Source organism: Aethalodelphis obliquidens, unplaced genomic scaffold (assembly GCF_003676395.1).
Source record: "Aethalodelphis obliquidens isolate GAN/ISIS:26980383/991018 unplaced genomic scaffold, ASM367639v1 scaffold28, whole genome shotgun sequence".
Classification (NCBI taxonomy): domain Eukaryota; kingdom Metazoa; phylum Chordata; class Mammalia; order Artiodactyla; family Delphinidae; genus Aethalodelphis; species Aethalodelphis obliquidens.
The window spans coordinates 16453260-16474302 of NW_020837972.1; the positions used below are offsets into that span (position 1 = coordinate 16453260).

Sequence of the window (21043 nt, forward strand, 5' to 3'; positions counted from 1 at the left end):
TAAGTCAAACAGAAAGACAAATATCACATGATATCACTTATATGTGGAATCTGAAAAATGATACAAATGAACTTATTTACAAAACAGAAACAGACTCACAGACATAGATAACAAACTTATGGTTACCAAAGGGGAAAGGAGGGTGGAGAGATAAATTAGGAGTTTTGGATAAGCAGATACAAACTACTATATATAAACAAAAAACAAGGTCAAACCCTCCTGCAGAAGAATCAATCAATTGGGAACATTCAAATCAACAAGCTTCCTCAGGGCAGTCCCCAACCCAGCCCCTCCTGCCATCTTGTACCATAAACATTAACTAGGAGAGAAATGAATCTAAATAACAACAACAACAATAATCAATCTTATAAGTGAGACTATCTCTTCACTCCTGCAAAGTGCTTTGCTGTTTAGTCCTTTACATTCATTGGTGGAGAAGTTCAGTGGTTGAGAGCAGGTTTTACTATTGCTTTCACTTCCCACCTACTTTCTTTGCGTATAAAGTTCCCCTTGTCCCAATAAATATACTTCCCCTTCCCACCTTTGTAACAAGAATCAAACTTAAATAATGCAAACGTTTCACCTGTGTTCACATAACTGTGCCCCTTTTTTCTCTAGATCACCCAAATATGGGAAGCAGCAGATTATCTCACAACATCATTTGGTTGCACACATATCCACTGTCCTAACAAAGCCAAATTAGAGAGGCAGGGTAGTGAGTGTGGCGGGGAGAACATGACAACTTATTCCCAATGTCAATGATCAAGTATTCTCCTTTAAAATAGGAAATATACAATGGCATTTGACAAAAAGAAAATTTTGAAGGATAGACCATTGTTCCAGAAATATAACCATGATAATGGCAAGCAATCACTTACAGTGCCTGCTTGGCTTTCTAATTACTGCACCAAAGGCAGGAGCCCTCAATATCTCAACTGCTTTCCAAAAATTTGTCTTTGGCATTATTAACACAGACAGCCGAGCAGGTTATCAGACTAAGAAAGAAATCCTGGGCTGCAGACTTTAATTACAGGTTATTTCAGCTGAACGCTGTCTTAAAGTTCCAATAAAGTGGTTCTAAAATGATACAGATGATGGCTGAAAAATTCCAGGTGAGAGATAAGATCTTTTTAAGTCAGGAGGATAAAGGGAGGTGCCTAAATGTGAGGGACAAAAGGGTCCAGGGACTACCAAGAGCCCTTCTTAGTTCTCTTCTATTTACCGTTCTTTTAACAGTTGGCTGGGACTGGGACACACAAATTAAAGTAAGGAGAGAAACTTATTCTCACCAACGAGATGACTCAGAGGCATTTGCAGAGCAGGTGAAAGAGGACAAACAGAATGAACTGATGAATACAACTTCATCTTTTAGAAGCTCTGGGGAAACTTTGCTATCAAGCTCATTCATTCAATAAACATTTTCTGGGAGCAATCTTGCATGACAGGATACAAAAATGGATAAAGAAAAAATTAATAAGATGAGCTGCCATCTCAAGAAGATAACGGAAGCTTAACACAGATATGCAACAAAATGCAGAGTAGAATGTGGATGTCCAGCAGAGGGAGAAATGGGGTAAGTCTATCTACCAGTCAGGATCTTGACAGGAAATGGATGGCATCCTGGCACCCTCACACCAGGTCATGGAGGGGAGTTTAACAGAGGCTCAATTTGCAGAGTACAAGTGGGGTTAACGGAAGCCAGCAAGGCATGGTGATGCATCCCAAGCCTGAGGACAGTGATGAGCCATTACCTCCCTTTGTTACCAGAAATTCAGAGAGAAAAGCTGGAGAAGGACAAGAAATAGGAGCCGTGGTCCCCAATGGAAGGAGACAGCCAACCTGCAATGATCCCATAGGGAGAAAGCTGGGGGAATAAATACCCCAGCCTCTCTCTCCTCCTGTCTTCCCATCTCCTGCTGGTACCTCCCTCCCTAGGCTGAGCCCAACCAAAAGCCAGAGATGCAAGGAATCTCTTTGATGCAGCCCGCACAGAAGGCTTGAGGAGCCTGGAGAGGATCTGGAGGCACAGCTAGAAGACATCCAGCTCAGGAGGCTTCCTGGCAAAGAAGGAACTAGGTTGGGCCTCGAGACGGAGAGAATTCGTATGTGGCAAAATAAGATGGGCATTCCCAGAAGAACAGTATAAGCTAAGGCCAAGACTGTCAAGAAGATGGAAAATATGGAGTAATTCAGTTCCCCTGCAATGTAGAGAAGAGAAGCCAGCACGAGATTCTAAGGCAGAGCGACATCTGGGGTCATGGGACCTCAAGGCCAGGGTAAGTATTTGGGAGATGACTTTAAAGAAGATGGAGGGACTTCCCTGGTGGCGCAGCGGTTAAGAATCCGCCTGACAATGCAGGGTACAAGCGTTTGTGCCCTGGTCCAGGAAGATCCCACATGTCGCAGAGCAACTAAGCCCGTGCACCACAACTACTGAGCCCGCGTGCTGCAACTACTGAAGCCCGCGCATCTAGAGCCCGTGCTCCGCAACAAGAGAAGCCACCGCAAAGAGATGCCCACGCACCACAACGAAGAGTAGCCCCCACTCGCCGCAACTAGAGAAAGCCCGTGCACAGCAATGAAGACCCAACCCAGCCAAAAATAAAAATAAATAATTTTTTTAAAAAATAAAGAAGATGGAGAGTCACTGAAGGTGTGACAAGTTTACAGGCTGAATTGTGTCTGCCCCAAAATTCACATGATGAAGTCCTACCCCCCCCAACACCTCGGAACGTGACCATATTTAGACACAGGGAAGCCACTAGGGAAGCCCCTACACACAGGGTCTTTACAGAGATGATCAAGTCAAAATGACGTCATTAGGGCCCTAATCCAATATGACTGGTGTCCTTATAAAAAGAGGAAATTTGGACACAGGCACATACAGAAGGAAGACAATGCAAAGACACAGGTAGAAGACGGTTAAGACTCTATCTACAAAAAGCCATCAGGGGACTTCCCTGGTGGTGCAGTGGTTAAGAATCTGCCTGCCAACACAGGGGACACGGGTTCGAGCCCTGGTCCGGGAAGATCCCACATGCCACGGAGCAACTAAGCCCATGTGCCACAACTACTGAGCCCGCGTGCCACAACTACTGAGCCCGCATGCCACAACTACTGAAGCCCACGCCCTTAGAGTCCATGTTCCGCAACAAGAGAAGCCACCGCAATGAGAAGCCCTCGCACCACAACAAAGAGTAGCCCCAGCTCACCACAACTAGAGAAATCCTGTGCACAGCAACAAAGACCCAATGCAGCCAAAAATAAATAAATGAATTTATTTTTAAAAAAAGCCATCAGGGAAGGTTACTGTTCTCTCCTGCCTGGATCTCATGTGTGGTGACTCTACAAACTTCCACTTTCTGGCTTCAGTTCACACCACTGAAAAAAGGGGGGCCCTGATGGGATCCTTGTCATATGGTTCAGACACTAAGGATTTTGGAATCCAAGCTCAAATAACTGGTCAGACCTGGGTCTCAGCTTGTAAGAAACCGTGGCATCCCTTGACCGCCAACAATCTTCTTTCAATGGGATTTTTCTGTTGCTGATGTTGGAGATAACATTACCCAGAATTGAGCAGACCATCTTTTGTGGGTATTCTTTGATCAGGGGTTTCTGCTGCCTACACTCCTGGGAAACTGCCGGCTTCCAAACTCCACAAATGACTTAGCTGTCACTTCAGGAAGCCCTGGGGATTCCAGACAGGGTCCCAGACTGTTGTCTGCTCCCCTCACTACACCCTCCCCGCTGTCCACTCTCTGCTATCCTGGCCCTGTGGTCCCTGCTGTCGGCCTCCCCCAACCTGTTGAGCATCTCCTGTTCCCGTTCTCCCACCAGCCTCTCATGAGGCCTCTTTCAGCACATTCTAAGACAACAGTTACCCTCCCGCTCACAGGCCTAGGACTTCTCCCTCGGATAGAGTGTGGAGGACCTAAAGGATAAACACTTTCTTAAACCAGCCCCATCGCAGGAAACGCCAGCTGTGACTACTTCCGCGCAATTAAGCCATTCAGGAGGCCCTTACTTGAGATTCAGTGTTTGTCCCAGCCAATAATAATTTAGGGATAGGAAATGACTCTAAACCAATCACCTCCTTCTGATCCATCTCCTCCTTCAGTGTCTTCTATTTCTGCCTTCTGGGTGAGCAGATTCAGGATTACTGTTTACTTATAAACCATAATTATGAAAAAGTATAATTGCTATCACTGACTGATAGGCTACTATAGAGGTATTTTACAGAGCCTCTCACAGCGAACTTGTAAGAAAGGCACTATCGGCCCTTTTTACAGATGAATAAACTAAGCCTCAGACTTGCCCACGACCACACGACTAGTAAGTGGCCGAGCCAAGAGTCAATCTCCAGGTGCATCTGACCCCAGAGTTCACCCTAGTTGTGCATGAGAATTACCTGTGAAGCATTTAGAAAGTGCAGATTCCCAGGTCCCACCCACCCCTACTGCATCAGAGTGTCTCAGTAGGGCCCAGGAAACTGTATTAAAAAAAAAAACAGGGGCTTCCCTGGTGGCGCAGCGGTTGAGAGTCCGCCTGCCGATGCCGGGGACACGGGTTCGTGCCCCGGTCCGGGAAGATCCCACATGCCGCGGAGCGGCTGGGCCCATGGCCACTGAGCCTGCGCATCCGGAGGCTGTGCTCTGCAATGGGAGATGCCACAACAGTGAGAGGCCCGCATACCGCAAAAAAAAAAAACAAAAAACAGAAACGTTCCCCAGGTGAAGCAGATGCCACCATCCTGAGGACTGGTCCTCGCTAGGCCACACTGCCTTTCTAGAAAATTATCTGGCCTTGAGGAGGCAACTATAAATGGCAGTCATCCTCCCTCCTCAACTGTACATCATCAGCTTAATTACTCGGGGGAGACAGGAGCTGGGAGCAGGGCAGAGTGGGAACAGGAAGTACATGGGGGCCTCTTTTACAGACTTATGTGCCTGTCCTTCAGGGAAAGGCTGCGTGTCACTCCCAGGGGACCCCAGACTTCTCAGGCCTCCCAGATCTGAATGACCAAGTGTGGAGGAAGGGGAAGAGAAACAAAGCAGAACTGAGGGTGACACAGACATCAGGTGTGTGTGTGTGACTTCCTCCTGTGGTTCCTGTGACGTCCCCGTGAGGGAGCTGATCCACTAACTGCTGAAGAGGGCTGTCCCCATGTCCCCGTCAGGGTTCTTACTGGTATACTCTCCAGCCTCTCTGCTCTTCCACTCAGGAAAAACTGCCAATAATTGAAATTCAAGAGGCAGCCTGGTTTGGCCACTAGAGATTAAGAAGCAAATGCATCAACATGCTCGCTTTCCAGGAAAGCTTCATCTCACCTCCTTCCTCGGTTCCCTTCTCTGGGAACCAACCCACAAGCTGGCTGAGTACAAGCGTCTGGCTGGTGGGCAGAAGGTCAATTGCTAATAAGGCTGAGGTCAGAAGTCGGGCCTCAAAGAAGTTCAGTTCCCTCAGCTTGGTTCTAAGGTCACAGACAGGCCCCCAAATCCTACCTTGGTCATAAAAGGAAGGGGCCAGAGTACAGACGGATCAAAACAAATCCATCACTACTGGGGAAAACGGCCAATCAGGGGAACTGTGACAGAGGGTGATTCAGTAGCATCTTTGATTTGAAAGACACCACATCAGAAATGACCTCACGGCACCTAATCAGTTCCAGAAAGGGACTTTCTTCTCCGGGAGGCAAGGTGGGAGATCAAAGCATTTCTTGCTAATCATCATTTAGCATTAATTGCTTAAGTAACCTGAGCCAGACCCAGTACCGATCCCGACTTTGCATCCTGACAGCCTCAATGAGCACCCTTGATCTTTCAACCCAACCTGCATCAAATTGGGAGGAAGCCGACTGCAAACCTGGGAATCAAGAGACCCCGGGCGGCCCAGGCAGTCAGTCGTTTACTTACTTCTTCCCTTCCTGTTAACTTTTTAACCCCACCAGCCAGGAAATGCATAAATATAGCAGCCAGCCTCCCCTCCCCCTGACCTCCACCACGTTTCATTGAGTTCCTCAGGCGCAGGGACACATCTGGGGATGAACACCTTAGATTCACAAGCTGTGTGGCCCCAGGCTTACCAGCCTACCTCTCTGAGTCCCCAGTTTCAGCTGTATCATGAAGACAATCCTAACCCCCTCCCAGCCTCGATGTAAGAATTAAATAAAATCTAAAAACTGTTGCACACATTTAGAAGGAATACCCAGGGGGGTTTTGGTTATACTGGCAATAATTTATTTCTAGAGCTGAGTCGGGGCAGGGGGAGTCATGGTATTCATTATTATGTTATTTATTCCTTTTTGTATAATTTATAATACATGTTATGGGCTTAAATTGTGTCCTCCCAAAATCCATATGTTGAAGTCTGAACCCCCAGAACCTCAGAATGTGACTGTATTTGGAGACAGGTCTTTAATGAGGTAACTAAGTTAAAATGGGGTCGTTAGGGTGAGCCCAAATTCAGTATGACTGGTGTCCTTATAAGAAGGGGAGATTAGGACACACACAAAGGGAAGACCGTGTGAAGACACAGAGACAACAGCCATCTACAAGCCAAGGAAAGAGTCCTCAGAAGAAATATATCCTGCCAGGCTTCCCTGGTGGCACAGTGGTTAAGAATCTGCCTGCCAATTCAGGGGACATAGGTTCGAGCTCTGGTCCGGGAAGATACCACATGCCACAGAGCAACTAAGCCCATGTGCCACAACTACGGAGCCTGAGCTCTAGAGCCCACAAGCCACAACTACTGAGCCCACGTGCCACAACTACTGAGCCCACGTGCCACAACTACTGAAGCCCATGTGTCTAGAGCCCATGCTCCTCAACAAGAGAAGCCACCACAATGAGAAGCCTGCACACCGCAACGAAGAGTAGCCTCCGCTCGCCACAACTAGAGAAAGCCCACGCACAGCAACGAAGACCCAACACAGCCATAAATAAATAAATAAATATTTTTTTTAAAAAAAGACTCTTCAGCTCTATGAAAGAAAAAAAGAAAGAAGGAAGGGAGGAAGGGAGGAAGGGAGGGAGGGAGGGAGGGAGGAAAGGAAGGAAGGAAGGAAGGAAGGAAGGAAGGAAGGAAGGAAGGAAGGAAGGAAGAAAGAAAGAAAGAAAGAAATACATCCTGCCAACTAACACCGTGATCTCAGACTTTTGGCCTCCAGACCGGTGAGAAAATTAATATTCTGTCATTTAAGCCACTCAGTCTGAGATACGTTGTCACAGCGGCCCTTGCAAACTCATACAATAAACTTCAAATAATTTATAGAAAACTAACTAAATTAAAAAGAAAATGATTGTGCTTGCATGGCTCTAATCAAAAAGACAGATAGGGCTTCCCTGGTGGCGCAGTGGTTGAGAATCTGCCTGCTAATGCAGGAGACACAGGTTCAAGCCCTGGTCTAGGAGGATCCCGCATGCCCCGGAGCGGCTGGGCCTGTGAGCCACAAGTACTGAGCCTGCACGTCTGGAGCCTGTGCTCCCCAGCGAGAGAGGCCGCAATAGTGAAGAGTAGTCCCCACTTGCCACAACTGGAGAAAGCCCTCGCACAGAAACAAAGACCCAACACGGCAAAAATAAATTAATTAGTAATTTTAAAAAAAAGAATAAGGTATTTGAATGCAGAGAATGTGCTTTTGAAAAAAAAAAGAAAGACAGATAATAGGTGTTGGCAAAGATGTGGAGAAGTCTGGAACTCTTATAATTGCTGGGAGAAATAGAAAATGCTGCAGCCACTTTGAGAAACAGGCAGTTCCTCAAAAACTTCAATGTAGAGCTACCATCTGACTAGTCAATTCTATGCCTAGGTTTCTACCCAAGAGAAATGAAAACATATGTTCACATAAAAACCTGTACATGAATGTTCATAGCATCATCAATCACAATAGCCAAAAGGTAGAAACAGCCCAAATGCCCATTGACAGATGAATGACTAAACAGACTGTGGTGTATCCATACAGTAGAATATTATTCAACCCTATAAAGGCATGAAATACTGAAAGATATATAACTTGGATGAACCTTGAAAACGTTCTTCTAAGTGAAAGAAGTCAGTCACAAAAGGCCACATACTGTACAATTCTATTTATATGAAATGTCCAGAATAGGCAAATCCATGGAGACAAAGTTTCCAGCAGCTGGGGGAGGCGCGGCTTGGGGGAGTGGGAACTGACCGCTAATGGGGCTTCTTTTAAGGGGGTATGAAAACGTTCCAAAATTAGACTGTGGTGTTGGTTGCACAACTCTAAATATTTTCAACATACTAAAAACATTTTCATCGTACACTTTAAGTGGGAGAACTGTAAGGTATGTGAGTTCTATTTGTTTCATTATAAGGTGTTTAAAAAAAAAGCCTGGCACCCCACAAGCACTGTTAAATGTCAAAGGCTCTTACTTCTCCCTCCCCCACTCTTTCCCAACCAGCCTAAGGGCTCCAATTTCTCCCACCAGTGTTGATACCATCCACGCCCAACTTATGTACAGACCAGTGCTTATAAACCAGTCCTCCAAGGGAATCTTAAATAAGGGCTACTCCCACCAGAAGCCAGCTTCCTGTTTCCAGGCCTTGGGAGGAGAAGGGGCAGAGCTTTCTTTTTTAAAAAAAAATGCCTAGAAGCCCCTGAGGAGTGGGCTAAGTGACTCCAGACAGGGCACATTTGTGGTCCTGAAGTGATTTCCCCCAGAGGCTGGTTTGGACCCCTCCATTAATTCTGAGACTACAGTGAGTAGTGGCAAGTGTGTTTCTTTAAAAGCCCATGCTCTCAGATGTAGAGAACAAACGTATGGACACCAAGTGGGGAAAGTGGCGGGGGGAAGGGTAGGGGGATGAACTGGGACACTGGGATTGACATGTACATACTAATGTGTATAAAATGGATAACTAAGAAGAACCTGCTGTATAAAAAAATAAATAAAATTTAAATTAAAAAAAAAAAAGCCAAGCCCATGCCCTCTATAAACCCTAATCTGTCCTGTGGAGCAATTCCTCAGCTAGGAGGGAAGAAGGCGGTAGCAAGGCAAAGCCACCATTTCCTCTGCAGGTTCAAAGCAGCCATGGGACCTGGCTGGGCTATTTCAAGTTGCTGTGTCTGCAAGCACAGTTTGTGGTCTGATAAATGACATTTATATTTATGGCCCATGTAGGGGAAAGTCAACTCTAGAACCCCACTCAACATCCACAGATTGGGGAGCTAAAGGCAGATGTGCAGGCAACTCCTTTTCATTTCTATGGCCACCTCAGTTCCCACTAAGCTTCAAAGAGAATTAGATTCAATACCCACAAATACTTTCCCCATTAACAATCCCACATTTAGGAATATACCCTAATGGGAGTTCCCTGGCGGTCCAGTGGTTAGGACTCGGTGCTGTCACTGCCGTGGCCCCGGGTTCAATCCCTTGTCAGAGAACTAAGATCCCACAAGCCGCACAGCGTGGCCAAGAAAAAGAATATACCCTAAGAAGATAATCAAACAAAAGTGAAATGAATAACCCAGAACACCACTGTCCTATAGAAATATGTGAGCCACATATGTACTTTAAAATTTTTTTGAAGCCACATTTTACTAGGTAAAAAGAAACAGGTGAAGTGAATATTAATAATCCATTTTGTTTAATATATCCAAAATTTGATCATTTCAACTAGGGTTGCCAGATTTAGCAAATAAAAATACAGCATGCCCCATTACATTTCAGATAAAGAACAAAAACTCTTTTTACCATAAGTATATCACGTGCACTATATGGGATATACTTATAGTAAAAAAAGGTATCTGCTGTTTATCTGAAATTCAAATTAATTAATAAATTTATTTATTATTTATTTATTTTATGCCTGTGTTGGGTCTTTGTTGCCGCGCGGGGGCTTTCTCTAGTTACAGCGAGTGGGGGCTCCTCTTCGTTGCAGTGTGCAGACTTCTCACTGTCGTGGCTTCTCTTGTTGCGGAGCACAGGCTCTAGGCAAACGGACTTCAGTAGTTGTGGCACGTGGCTTCAGTAGTTGTGGCTCGTGGGCTCTAGAGCGCAGGCTCAGTAGTTGTGGTGCACGAGTTTAGTTGCTCTGCAGCATGTGGGATCTTCCCGGACCAGGGCTCAAACCGTGTCCCCTGCATTGGCAGGCGGATTCTTAACCACTGCAAGACCAGGGAAGCCCTGAAATTCAAATTTAAATGGGCTTCCTTTTCAAATCTGGCAACCCTAATTTCAACAGGCAATCAATATAAAAAATAAATTAAGTTGGCACTGTGCACTGTGCACTGTTCTTTTTTGGACTGAGTCTTTGAAATCTGTTGTGTATATTACACTGACAGCACCTCTCAATTTGGGCTTGCCTTATTTCAAGTGCTCAATAGCAACATATGACTAGTGGCTACCCTTTTGGACAGTAGAGATCTAGAAAGTTCCTCTCAGTGTTTTTTATAATAGTAAAAAAATCAGAAATTAGCAAAATACCCATCAACAGGAAGGCTGCTTAGGTTACAACTGACACTTAGAGCACTTACCATGAATCAGCCCTTGTCCTACGGACTCTGCATGCCTTATCTTGTTTAGTCCTCACAATGACCATTTGAAGTACGTACTGGTATAACCCCTTTTTACAAATGAGCAAAGTAAGGTTCTGGGAGCTTATATAACTTGCTCAAGAAAGTGGTGCAGCCGAGGTAGGGCACTGGTTGGAAGTTTGGTCTCTGCTGTTAGACTGACCTTTGCATCCTTGGCTCTGCCAAGTAACCTAACAAGTAACTTCGTCTTTTTAAGCTTCAGTTTCCTTATCTGTAAAAGAAATCACAAGTGTCTATCCCACAGGATTGCTGGAGTCTAAATAAGACAGGGGATGCAGAGCACTAGGCAAGGCAACCTGCCCCTGGTAAGTTCTCAGTGACGTCACTACTATTCTTCCCAGCATCTTTGTCCTTTCCTGTTTGATCAAATTTTTCATGGTGAGCATCAACCCTGTTTTCTTTTTTTGGCCACACTGCAAGGCATGTGGGATCTTAGTTCCCCTACCAGGGATCGAACCCGTGCCCCCTGCAGTGGAAGCGCGGAGTCCTAACCACTGGACCGCCAGGGAATTCCCCAGCATCAACCCATTTAGAAAGAGAAAAAAACTACTTTCAGAAGAGGAGAAAACAGCCCAAAAAGCAGCTAGAGGTCAAGGGAAGGAAATATAGAATAAAGGAGGGGAGGAAAGGAAGAAAGGTGAGGCATCACTTCCCCAGTTTTCTGAGTGACCACCAGGGGGCAGTGCCTGAAGTTTCCACAGCTAGGGAAAATGATCCGTTTTAAAAAAAAAAAGTTGCAATGAACAAGTCATCAACACCATTCATCTTAAATGGGGTGCCCTCTCCCAGGAATTTCCCCTGAAAGGCTGCCAACATTCATCTTACAGGAGATGTGAAAAAGCAGTGGATTTATGGTCTCCCAGCTGTGAGCCATCTGTGTCTTACCTTTGGAGTCTTCTTTGGCCAAGTGACTACGGGAACCCCAGTGATGGCCAGACTGGGGTCGTCATCCGCGTGCTCCTTCAGGACATTCTGTGGTGAAACAAAGCAGCCATATTAGCCTAGGGTAGAGGGGATGTCTCTGAAGGGGGCTGGAGGCTGCACCTTACCCAGCAGAGTCTCTGCAGAGTCACTGCCTGTCCCCCCAACTCCACCAATACCCACACACTCAATAGAAACCAAGCAGCCAGGCTTCCCCAGCATCCACAAAACACAGAACATCCCCTTCTCCAAAAAAATTTTTAAAAGCAAATCACATACCTCCCTATGACTTGCATGAATGTATCACTCACTGATCATACTTTTGACACCAAACATTGGTCCAGAGCTCCAGGGACTCTCATGGACCCAACCTCATTTAATCCTTACCAAGTCCTCTCGGAGGGGGCTGGGCAGTGACCCAACTGATCCTCTAATGTACACAATTCAGCTATGTACTCAGAGAAACAAAAGCAACCACGAGATCTCACCCATGAGCCCTGCCTCTGGTTTTCCATCAGTCGGCAAGCCATGTGTATTCTCACCCTGGTGTGTAAAGACATGTCATTGTTTTTTGTATCAAGGGCCCTAAACACAAGTAGATACTCAATCTGGTCTGACTAAGCTTGGAGTCTGCTAGCCATGTGCTGGCAGAAAAATGGGCTGTGATGGACATACTGCCAGACTGTGTGAGGGTCTCCCACACAGGCACTTTGTGTTCACTCCTTTGTGGGTGGTTTCAAGGTTTTTCAGGGCAATCCTGACTCTACCAGATTTTGGCCTTGTCTGCTGCTAACTTTAGAATCTCATCAAGGTGTAAGATGTCACTCCACTGAATCATCCCTAACTTATTGGTGAGGCAACCAAGGTTCAGAAATGCTCAAAGGACTTTGATGCCGCCCCAGACCAGGAGGACAGAGCCCCTGAACCCTGCTCTCTGGCACCAGACTACCTGCCGCATGACCATGTCACACATGGGTTTTTTGGCTGCACCCACAACATGCCATAAAAAGGTGTTTAGGGATGGACACAGATATGTTACTGGCCTATTCGTTACCGGCCTACCTCGACCATTAATTTTTGGATTGTACAAAACATTCCTGCAGAGACATTTAAGAACAGAGTAAGTTGCACAGTAGCACTTAACAGGAAGAGCAGAAGAGCTCAGAAGATAAATGTAGGTGAAGATGATTTTAACTCACTTTCCCAAATCTTCACCAGAAAGACTCTAACTCACTTCTAACTTATCTACTTATTTTCCTACTTTTATGATCATCATTTGGTTGCCTGATTTTTCAAAATGTTGGGACTTCCCTGGCGGTCCAGTGGTTAAGACTCCACACTTCCACTGCAGGTGGCACGGGCTTGATCCCTGGTCAGGGAACTAAGATCCCACAAGCTGTGCGGCAGCAAAAAAATAAATAAATAAGTAAAAATAAAAAGTAAAATAAATAATTTTTTAAAATGAATAAATAAAAATTTTTAAAACGTGCCTATTACCTCAAACCCACCTGAACAACTCCTTCCTCTCCCCACAGAAGGGGGCCAACAACACCGTGGTCAACAGTTTGGCCTCTGGGGGTGCCTGGGTTCAATTCTCAGCATGTACAACCTTCTCCAAGTCCCAGAGTCAATGTCAATGATTTATAAATGCTATCTATAAAATGTCTTGGTTCACTGCTATATCCCCAGCTTCCCACAATGACTAACCTACAGTAAGTCTCCAGTAAATAACTTAAATAAAGCCACAAATCCCCGAAGAGGGACTCTACAAAATGCCTAACCCGTACATCTTAAATCTGTCCAGGGAGACAAAAACAAGCAAACTCTGAGAAACTATCACAGACAAAAGGAGGAAGAAAGGACATTAGGTAAAAATTGAGGAAATGTGAATAAACGATAGCCTTTAGTTAACAATAATGTATCAGTATTGGTTCGTTAGAAGTAACAAACGCAGGGCCTTCCCTGATGGTGCAGTGGTTACGAATCCGCCTGCCAATGCAGGGGACACGGGTTCGAGCCCTGGTCTGGGAAGATCCCACATGCCGCAGAGCAACTAAGCCCGTGAGCCACAACTACTGAGCTCAAGTGCCACAACTACTGAAGCTTGTGCTCTAGAGCCCGTGCTCCGCAGTAAGAGAAGCCACCGCAATGAGAAGCCCGCGCACCACAACGAAGAGTAGCCCCCACTCACCACAACTAGATAAAGCCCGTGCAGAGTAACGAAGACCCAATGCAGCGAAAAATAAATAAATAAATAAATTTATATATATATATTAAACAGGTAATAAATGCACGCTGTTATCATAGGATGTTAATAACAGGGGAAACTGAGTGTGGGGGTTATGTGGAAACTCTATACTATCTGCAGAATTTTTCTGAAAATATAAAACTGTTTTAAAACATAAAGTCTATTAATAAAAAATAATTTTTAAAATGCCTATCAGACAGTAGAAACAGCTACAATAAAGGAAAACAGGATTGTTAGGTTGCCAATTTTTCTAACACCTATGCAGCATATTTTAAAAGAAATACAGGGCTTCCCTGGTGGCGCAGTGGTTGAGAGTCCGCCTGCTGATGCAGGGGACGCGGGTTCGTGCCCCGGTCCGGGAAGCTCCCACGTGCGGCGGAGCGGTTGGGCCCATGAGCCATGGCCACTGAGCCTGCGCGTCCAGAGCCTATGCTCCGCAATGAGAGAGGCCACAACAGTGAGAGGTCCGCGTACCGCAAAAAAAAAAAAGAAATACAACAGAAAGGAAACAAGTATACAGACAAAATGCAACTCAGGTGTGGAATTCACATGGAGTGTATGAGGCAACCAAAGGCTGGGAGCATTGGCAACGATCGCTCCCTGGATCGTGCCTGGAGGAAGAAGTATTTCATCACTGACATTGTTTAGAATTGCCAGTTCCTGATGATGACAAAATCAAACCAACTTTTTATCAGCTTTGTTCTTTCATTATGGTTTTCACATGCACTGCGGACATTGTACCTCTCACAACTTGCACTTGAGTGGGTCATTCCCACGGCCCTCTACCCACCTGGTCAACACTTGGGGTAGGTGAGACTAGCCAGGTGAGGGGTAACTGTCAACGTCAAGAGGAGAGCAGGCACATGTTCTGTTGAATGAACGTATGAGAGTAAGAAGTACTGAGTGCTTGCTTTGTGGCCGGTACCGTACTAAATGTTTCATATCTACGCTCTCACCCAATCCTCCTGACCACCCTGTGGGATGAACTATCATCATTTCCACAGTGCAGATGAGAAAAGCAGGGCTTAAGGGATGAAGGGAATTGTCCAAGACCACTCAGCCAGTAAGGGGTGAAGACTCTTTAACGACTGCATCATTCGGCCCATCTCTGAAAAAGGGAAGGGAGCCATGTTCATATCAACACTGTTCACAGCAGCAAAACAGGGCACTTCCCTGGTGGTCCAGCGGTTAAGACTTCACCTTCCAGTGCAGGGGGTGTGGGTTCGATCCCTGGTCAAGGAGCTAAGATCCCACATGCCTCATGGCCAAAAGACCAAAACATAAAACAGAAGCAATAATGTAACAAGTTCAATAAAGACGTTAAAAATGGTCCACACCAAAAAAAAATTAAAAGAAAAACAAAAACCAGCCAAACGATAGAAACAACTCAAGTGTCCACCGATGAATGAATGGATAAATAATATGTATAATATACATACCATGGAATATTATTTAGCCTGAAAAAGGAAGGAAATTCTGTCACATGCTATAACGTGGATAAACCTAGAGGACACTACGCTCAGTGAAATAAGCCTGACACAAAAGGACAAGTACCATATGATTCCACTTATATGAGGTCCCTAAAGCAGTATATTCATACAAGCGGAAAGTAGAAGGGTGCCTGCTGGGCTGGAGGAGGGGAGAAATGGGGAGTTATTATTTAATGGATATAGAGGGGCTTTTCTTGTTTGTTTTTTTACTTTTTTATTTTATTTTTTTCTGGACACAGAGTTTTAGTTTGGGAAGATGAAAAAGTTCTGGAGATGGATGGTGATGGTTCTACAACAATGTAAATGTACTTAATGACACTGAACTGAACACTTAAAGGTGGTTAAAATGATAAATGTTATGTTATGTGTATCTTACCACAATTTTTAAAAAGGGGAGAAAGGAGTGGGGCAAGGCAGTCCCTCCCTAAGGAATGGATTCAGAGGTTCCAGAAAGTACAGATTGGGGACATACTATCTCACTAGTTAAACTTCTGCTGTTTTGCCTGGGACAACACTAGTTCTAGACTCAGAAGACCTGGGTTCAGGTTCTACAACTTACAACCGGCGTCACCTCGGGTAAGCCACAGCTTCCTATTGTGTGTCCTGGGAGTAGAACAGTGACATCTACACCTTGATTGTAGGCTATGAAGCTGGATGTGATTTTATGACCATTCTTAGGAACATTTGTTGAGTGCTTGCTCTAGACATTAAAATAATGCTATCTGTGGGGTAGGGCTGATTCTCCCCATTTCACAAAAGCAGAAAGTAAAATTCAGAGAGGTTCAGTGATATAGTCCAAGGTCACACAGCTGAGAGGTGGGTGAAAACTGGCATTGACCTGGTCCATCTGACAACGAACCTAACCAGTAACACTGAGTGATAAAGCCTCAGGAAACCATGTCAGCAATGTCTCCAACTGATCCCTACCCCACTATTAAAAAGATACCTAGGAGACTTCCCAGGTGGTCCAGTGGTAAAGAATTCGCCTTCCTTGGGCTTCCCTGGTGGCACAGTGGTTAAGAATCCGCCTGCCAGTGCAGGGGACATGGTCCGAGCCCTGGTCCAGGAAGATCCCACATGCCATGGAGCAACTAAGCCCACGCACCACAACTACTGAGCCTGCGCTCTAGAGCCCGCGTGCCACAACTACTGAGCCCGTGTGCCACAAGTACTGAAGCCCGAGTGCCTAGAGCCCGTGCTCTGCAACAAGAGAAGCCACCGCAATGAGAAGCTCGCGCACCGCATCAAAGAGTAGCCCCCGTTCGCTGCAACTAGAGAAAGCCCCCACGCCCAGCGAAGACCCAACACAACCAAAAATAAATAAATAAAATAAATTTATTAGAAAAAAAAAAAAAAAGAATCTGGCTTCCAGTGCAGGGGACGCAGGTTCGCTCCCTCGTCAGGGAACTAAGATCTCACATGCTGCGTGGCGACTAAGCCTGCGTGCCTCAACTAGAGAGCCTGCGTGCCCAACTACAGAGCCCATGTGCTCTGGAATCCGCGCGTCACAACTAGAGAGGAGCCCGTGTGCTGCAACGAAGAGCCCGCGCCACAACAAAGAGCCCACTTGCCGAAACTAAGACCCGATGCAGCCAAAAATGATAAATAAATAATTAAAAAAAAAAAAGACACCCAAGAGACAATCTGGGCTCATATTTACCATTCGACTCACAAATACAGAAGTGAATCATCCCCACCTATTCCTTGCAAAACAGACAGAGGAACTAACTAACACCATTCAGCCACTAACACCTTTATAAAGCCTTTCTGAAACATCCCCCCCCATCACAGAAGAGGCTCGTGTGACCAAAGTGGGCCTGCACAGGAATGAAATTTTGTTGACATTTCATAGTTCTTAATAACCCATATGAATTTCACACCCTCCTCCACAATACATCAGGGTTTGTTTTCTTCTAAAAATAATGTTTCCTGCCCCCGACACACACCAATCATTAAGAAAAAAGCTTTTCAGGAAGATGCTCCATGTCTAGCCAAAGCTATATACATATATCTTACCCTATGGTTGGGGGGCAGAGGACTTCCACAGGATTTTCTGCCCCCTTATACCAATCTCAAACTCTATGCTGGGGGGTAACAAACTCAAATGCCTCCAGGAACCAAGCAGGAAAATATAAATGGACTCTTAGAGTGATAGACAGTAGTGCAGCATATGGCAAACTAGAGACCACGTGCCCAGTTTAAAGATGGCAAATGCTTCTCAATTTCAACTTATTAATCTCCTGTGGAAATGAACCCTACCAGATCTCTGGTTTTTCAGAAGAAATCAAAGATACAGAGTTTTATTTAAAATCTCTCCAATTTCAGGACTTCCCTGGTGGTCCAGTGGTTAAGACTTCACCTTCCAATGCAGGAAGTGCAAGTTCGATCCCTGGTCGGGGAGCTAAGATCCCACATGCCACACAGCCAAAACACCAAAACATAAAAAAAAACCAGAAGCAATATTGTAACAAATTCAATAAAGACTTTAAAAATGGTCCACATCAAAAAAAAAAATCTTAAAAATAAAATAAAACAAAATCTCTCCAATTTCAAATGTTGGCAACTGACTGAAAATTTCAAAAAAAAACACTGTGAGCCACATATATCTGTGGGCTGGCCTGGGCCATGGGTGACCAGTTTACAAACACTGCTCTGCATGTGACTGAAAATAATGCCCACTTGCCTTGGTTTGCTTTGAGTTTCCTTCTGAATTGTCTCAAGATTTCCTGTCATTTCAGTATCAGAGTTGGTGTCAGTAACTCACAAGCATTGAAGTAAGGCCTCTTTAGAGGAATGGCTGGTTAAAAAAGCTATTACTGGGGACTTCCCTGGTGGTGCAGTGGTTAAGAATCCGCCTGCCAATGCAGGGGACACGGGTTCAAGCCCTGGTCTGGGAAGATCCCACATGCCGCGGAGCAACTAAGCCCGTGCACCACAACTACTGAAGCCCGCGTGCCTAGAGCCTGTGCTCCACAACAAGAGAAGCCACCGCAATAAAAAACCCGTGCGCAGCAACGAAGACCCAACACAGCCAAAATAAATTAATTAAATTTTTAAAAAACCCTTAAAAAACTATTACTGAAGGCATAAGTATTATTAATAATTAATACATAATGATAAATAATAATTAAAATTAATAAAGAGACCTCGCCAAGTATCCTTGAGTCTCGGAGCTCATACACACACTTCCTGAAGGAAGCAGAGTTCCTCTCCATGTGTGGCTGTCAGTGGCCACCAGGGGGCACTCTGGCCTCTGGCCCACAGGGAAGTATTTTTCTTCTGTATGTGACAGGCTGCAGGAAGAGGAGATTATTCTAATTGGAGATTTTCTCTCTGAGAAATAAATTGTGCTGAAGGGAGGGAATCTTGTCACTGTCTTCCCTGGGCTCTGCTAGCATTTATACACTCCCTGGGGCTCTTGGAAGCAGAGACTAGGAAGCCTGGGTGCCTGTAACAGCCCAGCACTCTGGGTTATACCATACAACCCTTCTGAGTAGGAATGAATAGGGCAGGCTTTCTATAAGAGAAAGACTGGGGCCACCAGGCCCTTTCTGATGCAAACTGCCCTGCTTTTGACTTAACAAGATAACCACAGACAATGGATGTGCTGGGCCTCTGCTCCTCCTTATGCCAACTTCTCTCAAAGAGCTTTATCAGTTAACACTGGATTCAGGCCCCACTGCTCCCCAGAATGGGGCATTAATAATTAGAAACTCCATCTATAACTGTGACTAAAAATACCAACACTGTGACAATAAAGCAGAAGCAGGTATCAGGAAAGAATCACCAACCACAGGCCAGTAGAGGGAGAGTAACATGGCATAGAGCAGCTCGCGCTGCTGTTGTAGGGAACCCAGAAGTCTCAGGGGTCCCTCCTGGCCAGAGGTAAGGACCCCTGCAACCAGGCATCAATGCACCTTAGGTCTCCCAAGATCCCTGCCTCCACTCCAGCCCAACCATCTTGTGCCTGCCTGTAAAAACCCATCTGTACTGGGCTGAACTGTGTCTCGCAAAAAGCTATGTTCAGGGAATTCCCTGGCAGTCCAGTGGTTAGGACTCCGTGCTTTCACTGCGGGTTCAACCCCTGGTCGGGGAACTAAGAACCCACAAGCCTCATGGTGTGGCCAAGAAAAAAAAAAAAAAGATTAAAAAAAAAAAAAGCTATGTTCAAGTCCTAATCCCTGGTACCTGTGAATGTGACCTTACTCCGGGGGGGAAAAAAGGCTTTGCAGATATTAGTTAAGAATCTCGAGATGAAATAATCCTGGATTTAGGGTCCACCCTAAATCCAACGACTGGTGTCTTTATAAGAGAACGGAGAGGGAGATTCAAACAGACATAAGGAATAAGGCCATGGGAAGACAGAGGCAGAGACTGGAGTGACACAGCCACAAGCTAAGGAACACCAGGAACCCCCAGCAGCTGGAAGAACAAGGGAGGATCCTCCCCAGAGCCTTCCAAGGGAGGACAGCCCTGCCAACACCTTGACTTCTGACTTCTGGCCTCTGGAACTGTTAGAGAATAAATTTCTGTTGTTTCAGTCCACCAAGTTTGTGGTCATTTGTTATGGCAGTCACGGGAAACTAACAGACCACACTTGCCATAGTGCATCATGATTAAAAGCTTATTAACGGGATTCCCCAGGTGGGCCAGTGGGTAAGACTCCGCACTCCCAATGCAGGGGGCCTGGGTTCGATCCCTGGTCAGGGAACTAGATCTCGCATGCATGCTGCAACTAAGGGTTCGCAAGCTGCAACTAAAGATCCCGCATGCCACAACTAAGACCTGGTGCAGCCAAAAGAAATAATAAAATAAATAAAAATTTTTTTTTAAAAAAAAAGCTTATTAGCTACATGGTTTGGGCGAGTCACATCTCTCTGAGTCTCAGTTTCCCATCTAAGAAATGGAATAATAACAGTCCCCACCTTGCCAGCAACATAATACATGGAAGGTGTTTGGCATGTGGAAAATGCTCAACAAATGTCAGCCGATCCCTTTTGGCTTATGCCATATTTCCTGTTGGGATACACAGTCCCCATCCTCTGTTTGCAGAATTCATCCATTTAACAAGTTCTAAGCATAGGGAAAAAATTTTAAGTTTATTTAATTTTGAAGGGCAGTTTAAAAGCTGATTTAGCTATATAACTAGTGGGGATAAAAATGTGATTCAGGGACCCAGAAGTCAGTTTTAGGCTAAAAGGAACCCCAAGTGGCATGGATCAACCCACCCACTTTTCAAGTCTAGAGTTTGCACAGGTGTCTGGAACTCAGATCTCTGGCCCCTCACTGCTCTCCTTCGTTCTCCTGAGGTGGTACCAGCAGCAGACTCAGAATAACACGTACCTTGTTTGGCTCCTTAGGTGACAGGATTCACCCCTGTATCAACCCTCTATCCACTCACAGCCCAGCAAAAATACCAAACACAGGGCTCAATATTACATGCAGCCCCCAGTAGAAGAGCCTTGGTGAATTCTGGAGGCCTGACCCCCCTGGCCAGGCTGAATCTGGTTGCTCCCTGTTTTCTATGCTCTGGGTCATCCTCAGGGTGTGAGAAAGCCAGGCTACAGCCCTCCCACTGGCTTCCCGCCTTTTGGCTCCTCTGAAGCAGGAGGGGTGCGAAGATTTTTAAAAAGCTGACATTGCTGGAGGTCTGGGCTCTACGCCTCACTGTTTTGCAAAAGAGCAAGACCCAGAAAGGGCAACTTAGATAAGCAGGTGTGTTCTGGGGTCCAGACCTGATGATCCCAAGGGAGAAAAGCTGTACACACCTTCCTTTCACAGTCATGGGTTTCACAGACTCTCACACTTGACCCTAAATGGGCCTGT

At 45.5% G+C, this 21043-nt stretch overlaps 1 protein-coding gene across 15 annotated transcripts in view; it reads right to left on the minus strand.

Moving 5' to 3' along the window:
* Positions 1–21043, minus strand: part of KDM2B (lysine demethylase 2B) — a 123255-nt gene that overhangs the window by 40149 nt on the left and 62063 nt on the right. For all 15 annotated transcript variants that reach the window (XM_027124827.1, XM_027124828.1, XM_027124831.1 and 12 more), the window contains one exon: positions 11444–11530. In XM_027124827.1, the coding sequence (XP_026980628.1) occupies positions 11444–11530 (87 nt within the window). The remainder of the gene's footprint in view (positions 1–11443; positions 11531–21043) is intronic.